The 6,125-nt window shown below is 45.5% G+C and overlaps 2 protein-coding genes across 3 annotated transcripts; one reads left to right on the top strand and one right to left on the bottom strand.

The window, feature by feature from the left end:
* On the top strand, positions 1-1,818 carry LOC100836015 (probable WRKY transcription factor 48). Its single transcript, XM_014898846.2, has 3 exons — positions 1-538; positions 998-1,174; positions 1,290-1,818. The coding sequence occupies exons 1-3, from the start codon at positions 165-167 to the stop codon at positions 1,657-1,659; spliced, it is 921 nt and encodes a 306-aa protein (XP_014754332.1). The 5' UTR covers positions 1-164; the 3' UTR covers positions 1,660-1,818.
* Positions 1,819-2,262: 444 nt separating this feature from the next.
* Positions 2,263-6,124, bottom strand: LOC100835705 (RRP15-like protein). 2 transcript variants are annotated; one of them, XM_010232683.3, is made up of 8 exons: positions 5,579-6,124; positions 5,370-5,471; positions 5,206-5,287; positions 5,070-5,089; positions 4,779-4,827; positions 3,665-3,744; positions 2,779-2,871; positions 2,263-2,675 (listed from the first exon to the last, which is right to left on the bottom strand). In XM_010232683.3, exons 1-8 carry the CDS (start codon positions 6,035-6,037, stop codon positions 2,616-2,618), a joined length of 945 nt encoding a protein of 314 aa, XP_010230985.1. In that variant the 5' UTR covers positions 6,038-6,124; the 3' UTR covers positions 2,263-2,615. The 2 variants fall into 2 exon arrangements, with proteins under 2 accessions (XP_010230985.1, XP_010230986.1); XM_010232684.3 differs by having other exon boundaries at positions 3,665-3,741; positions 5,579-6,122.
* Position 6,125: the final 1 nt, after the last annotated feature.

Below are 6,125 nucleotides of genomic sequence, written 5' to 3'. Positions count from 1 at the left end.
ATTTCCTTCCAAAACGTCACGGTCGTCTCGATCGGCATTTTAGCTCCCTTCCTTCCCAAGGGTCAAAGAGTACTGCCTGCTAGCTAGCTTTGCTCATTTCAACGCATCTAAGCTAGCTCTATCCTTGTGTCCCCAGCAAGCTCTCCCACACTCGCATAGACCGCATGCACTCCATGTCCGGATCAGCAGCAGGAGGAGGATATCTTGGCGGGCAGCTCGTCTTCGGCCGGCTTAGTGGTGACCAGCCTGCCGCTGGCTTTGGCAGCTCCTTTGACGACACGGGCGGCATCTTTGTGTCGTCCCAGAGCTCGGCGCCCGGCGCCGGAGGGGATGGTGGTGGTCTCACGACGCAGCCGGCCTACGATTGCTCGAGCGTCACGGAGTACTATCTGCAGGGCTTCCTGGAGCACAACTACCCCTTGGACGCGGGCGATGCTGCTGCCGACGCCGTGAAGCAGCCAGGATCATCGGCGGCCGAAGAGGAGGATGAAGGGGATGTCGACGAGGCGGCGGCGTCGGCCGATCATCAGAAATGCAGGTACGTTTGCGATCCAAATCCAAGCAGTATGATCGATCCGCGTGTAGAATTTCTCGCCCCGACGGGTTATGCACGATTAGTTGGATCTTCTTCAAATGATTCGATCAAACGAGACAAGACAAGTGTTGCATATGCACGCGCGCATCCATCAGCTGCACCCTTGTTCTTGCTCTCTTGATCGGTGTTTGGCCCCTGCTTTCCGGACGGTCTGAACGCGTACGTGTACCGCGTGGAGTGTGAACATTCGGATTTGCCACTTGCCGCCTACCTTTTACCAACTCATCCAATATTCTATGCCCGATTTTCTACAGTAACAAAAAACAAGACAGACAGAAAGTGTCGGTTTCATTGCAGTGTAAAACTGCGGGGCACTCTTACTAGATCTTGTTTAGATTCGACCGACTTAGCTCCAATTGTCCATTTCTATTGGTACCCGGCTAAATTCGCGTCGGCACGCAGGGGCAACGGGTTGAAGAAGAAGCAGAAGAAAAAGGAGGAGGAGGAGAAGAAAGGTGCGAGGCGGGCTCGTGGGAGCCGGCTGGCGTTCGCGACCAAGAGCGAGGTGGACCACCTGGACGACGGCTACCGCTGGCGCAAGTACGGCCAGAAAGCCGTCAAGAACAGCTCCTATCCAAGGTATATATATATATATACACACACACACATTTAATCAGTGATCTCTCACACATTTCTCACTTGATCAATTGGGATTCAGCTGAAACACGCACGTGCCATATATGTACGAATGCAGGAGCTACTACCGGTGCACGGCGGCGCGGTGCGGGGTGAAGAAGCAGGTGGAGCGGTCGCAGCAGGACCCGGCAACGGTGATCACCACCTACGAGGGACAACACCAGCACCCCAGCCCCATCACCTGCCGCCTCCCGCCGCCGCTCGTCGGAGCCGGAGCAACCATGCTTGCCGCTTACCACTCCTCCCTCATCGCCGCCGCGGCGCATTCGCAGGGGCAGCTTCTTCACCATGACATCTACACGCCGAGCGACGTCCCTGCTGCCCCGCCACTCGCTCTGCTGCCTCAGGCGGCGGCCGAGTACTACGACGGTCCGCAAGCCCTTCTTCCCGGTTTCGTCGTGGACAACCGTCGGCACGGCCAGACATAGTTAAAATCCTTCAACCGGTTACTTTACATACTTGTATATGAGCAGTTTTCAGTTTAGACGTACTTACTGATCGATTGATATGGGTATATGGATGTGCAGCTATTGGTTTGAATTTGCCATAAATTTTGAAATTAGATTTGATGTTACAATTACAGCAAAGGACGGCTAGTGTTCTCCGGGTAAATTCTGCAATCGCACAGCTAAGATGCGTATGCTGCCACCTCCTTTTCTTGCACCCTGGAGTTTGCTCAGAACAATCTCCTCTGTCATCTTCAACAGTTACCGTTTGGATGCTAAAGACAATACTACTGTAGGACAGTACTCCCTCCATTTCTCGAGCTTGACGTGTAGGACAGTACTCCCTCCATTTCTCGAGCTTGACGTATTTTGTTTCATTAAATTAAACAAGGTTTTGATCAATGAAAATTCTATTGATACGTGTTTTTTCATACATGAAATTTATATCGATGGATTCATCTTTAAAAGTTCTTACTAATGATCATGGTTTGGTATCATATAACTTATATATTAATAGAGTAATTTTTGGTCAAAAGCTTGTCTTAACGAAACGAAATACGCCAAAGGGAGGGAGTAGTTACTAAATGCACTATACAGAAACTCAGAAACACTTTTCGTCCCAAGAATTTTGAGCAAGAAATTCCGTTCATTGTCAATAAACTTCATGAAACGGGGTATATAACGTGTACATGCCACAGATACAGGAACAAAACTTCAGCAAAACTTAAGGCCAAGTATTCTTGCTCTCTTGGATGCATGCAGCAAAGCTAAGGTAATCTAGTAACAAATCTTCTCCTGCTTCCAAGAAACATCAACCATCCAGCTTCCCTCCATTTCCCCCCATTGAAATTCAGCCCCACAGCCATCCACCCACCCACCAAGATCGCCTTTCTTTGGCCTCAAAGAGGGAGTACACCACCACCTAAGATTGTGCTTTTCTATTCATCATCAGAGAAGTTGTCCAAAGGGACCTCAGTTTGTTTAGCCACATCAGAATCCTGCCCGTTAAACAAAATACCAGTTAGTTCTACAGGCAGAGCAGGTAAGCAAATTTTCTGCTGTTGCATGGACACAAACAATGCTAAATCAGGAGAATTTTACCTGTACTTTGTCCCAGTCCTTCAGTTTGGATCCAAGCATGTATGTGTCACGTAGAGGTGCCCACCCTGGCTCATCTTCATCTTTGCCAATATGCTAAAAAGTTGGAAAAAAAACAGAGAATTAAGAGAAATTCCATGCTCAGATATCCAGGGGTTAAGTTTCAGTTATACTTATAGGCAAACTGTATAAAATACTCCCTCCGTTCCTAAATACTTGTCGCTGTTTTAGTGCAAACTTGGACTAAAACAGCGACAAGTATTTAGAAACGAAGGGAGTATATTGCAGAGTATCTAGAAACCGTCACTTCAGCTAGTTAACTACACCCACCAGTGAACTTAGCAACTTAGTTGGCTCAATCAACATTCCAGCTTTTAAGACTACAGTTAGGATCACCTGTTGATTCTCTGATCAGTAGGATACATATACTGGTATTATCAGTCACCTATGTCACATCACCTACAACTCTTACTGTCATATGGCTCATGACAAATCCTCATTGCCAAAAACGACAACTTCAACAAAGGAAAGACATAATGTGTCCAGTGTACTAAAGGCTCAGATTCATACACGAAAGAATATTTTGCACTATGGACTGCTTTATTTTTCTTGTAATATGCCAATTTATTCCAGCTATTAGCTTACATATGCCTGGAAGTTAACATCCAATTTTCACGTTCCTGTTTGCCATGAGCTACTGTCATGCGATTTTTACTTCTCCAGTTATTATGCAAACTAGCTTCAAAACTGAAGCCCATAAACTGATTTAAATAATGATACGCAGTGTTCACTAACTTGAATCAGAAGACACAAAATTAATACTTAGCAACAGCAGAAGCCCATAAACTGAAGAGAGGCTTTTAGTATAGAAAGAACTGAGAGTAACTACCTTAGAGAAACTGGAAGATGCCTGGCCCTTTTGTCCTTGGTTAGATGGTACAGACAATGTTTTTTCTCTTCCCAATGCTGCTAAAATGAATCGGAAACTGATCAGTCCATTTGGATCAGCAGAGAAATGGTTGTATGTGTCAAAGTGAGTGCACAGAATAAGCATGATGTGCACGATATGGTGGTACTGCGCTGCATTAAAATACGGTATCATGTGATATATCCAGCTGTTTTCGGTTCTGCTTGAGTTCCAAGTTCTTATGCAAAATATCAAATAAAATGTGCGTCTAATATTTATATATTCAATGAACATCAAGTTATCAAACACTCAAACCCTCCCAAGATGCTTATCAGTCTTTCCAATGATTTGTTCACTCAGGGGACAATCAAATGCTATGCTTTTAAGGGTAGCTAGCAGAGTCATATCCTGCTCCACTGCAACTCCAAGGAACGCCAAACTGAACTTAAGATCCAGACCGCACCAAATTAGCTTAAGCCTTGACAAACTCGGCAAATTCCAGTGTAGTCACATGTTAAGCTGAAATTTTTTCATCGAGATATTTAAAAATGAGATTTCGTATACGAATTTTCAAGCTTGAATAAAATAGCAACTATCATTACAAGATTTTAGAAACAATAAGACCCACATCGCGAGGTTATATATGTCATAATTGTCATGACAAGTGTGCATGCAGAAAGTAGAAAAAAAGGTTCCATGGGATTTACCTGTGAGTTACAAGTTGTTCTATTTACCTAACAAGCACAAGCATTTGTACAGGCAGCTCACATGTTCAGCATAAGGCTAAAAGAAATGTTTACTAACTGGCATTTCAGACAGTAAATGTATTTTAGGCTTACTGTTATGTCTTGCTTACTGTTATGTCTTACTTACTGTTCTGTCTCTAACGAATAACAAAAATGTATTATCATCCCGTCAACAAATTATTTTTTGTTGTCCAAAACCCATTAGTCTTATATTTTTGCAGATAAATAATAGAAAATTTATTATAAAAAGTTTAACCATCAACAAATTAGAAGTTCCAGAAAACAGACAAAAGAGCTAAGGGAATCTGAAAATATTAGAGGAAGTCTATAGCATGGAAAGCAAATAACACCTTTAGTTCTCGACGGGTTCAAACCTTTCCGAGTCTGTCGCTTGCTGACCTGGAAAGAAGAAAAGTTCAGAACTTATCAATTTGTTAAGTAACTTTGCAAAAGAATAGACATCATTTTCCATTGTTATTCAGTACACGTATATTTTTTTTTTCTAAATGCAAAACAACTAAGGGAACAATAAAGTTCCAGTAGAAAAGTGTCCATTGAAGCAGACAAGAATAAATAACCATAATGTGCAAAGCTAAATGTATGTCTAACAGACTAACAGTCAAGAAATTAAGTGTGGTTACCTCATTGAACAACCTCACCACTGAATCATCAACAGCCAGGAAGATCATGAAATGATATTGGATTGCAAGGCGTAAGTTAGTGACGTTTGATACCACACTATGCAAAATGACATCATAGCGTAAAACAGAACATTACCCCCCTGGGTTGCAACTTTGATGAGCATCTTCTCTTTGTTGTTTATATGATTTTCGGGTATGACATGGCCCTTCTCTGCAGCCTACATTTGCCATAAAACATGAACACAAAATACATTTTACAGCATGCCGAATTAGCGAGCAAGCGAAGGAGGTGTGGCATACTATGCGTTTTTCCTTGCGGGCCTCTCCCTTGGACTTGTGCTCATCCGCCTCCTCGGCCAGCTTGGCGGCAACCAATTTCTTGTGCGCTGACAGAATTGGACCCTGATAAGAACAAGGACGTGTTAGATTCCCCTTAATTTTGTGCTATACGTCGAGAGAAACGTATAAGAGCAGTCAATGTAAAATTGATAAGAATTTGGGGGAGGCACCAGTGGGTCGTCGGGGAGCTTCTTGGACATGATCTTGGTGAAGGCGACTCGGAAAGCCCTGCAGCCTTGCTCGAACCTCGTGACTGCCGCCTTTTCCTCCTCGCCGGACTCGTCGCCGGAGCTGGAGGCCTCCTCCTCCGACGAGGGAGCCTCCTGATCGTCGTTGTCGTCGCCATCGACAGCAGCGTCACCGCCCTCGGCATGCTGCCTCCGCGGTGGCGGATGGTCTACTTCTTCGTCGTCGTCCGAGTTATAGTCGCGGGCGCGCTTCTCGAGCAGCTTGATGAACTTGCTGCTGGGCTTGCGGCGGCGGCGGACGGCATCATCGGGGCCCTTGAGCTTCTTGTTCTTGCCGGTGTTGCCCCTTCCCTTCCCCTTGGGCTGCTTCTTGCGCTTGTGAGGGTTTCCGGGGGCGGCCGCCATGGCCGCGGGTGGAGGAGCTGCTACCGTGGCCGCCATGGACGATGGATGGGGATGGAGCTCGTTAGGGTTGGGGTTTTGGTTCGGTTTCCCTTGCTCTGCAAAGTAGCGACGCTGGGGAAACTGG

Source organism: Brachypodium distachyon, chromosome 2, assembly GCF_000005505.3.
Source record: "Brachypodium distachyon strain Bd21 chromosome 2, Brachypodium_distachyon_v3.0, whole genome shotgun sequence".
Taxonomy (NCBI): Eukaryota; Viridiplantae; Streptophyta; class Magnoliopsida; order Poales; family Poaceae; genus Brachypodium; species Brachypodium distachyon.
The sequence above is the reverse complement of the archived record's forward strand: the minus strand, read 5'-3'. Positions and strand labels throughout refer to the sequence as shown.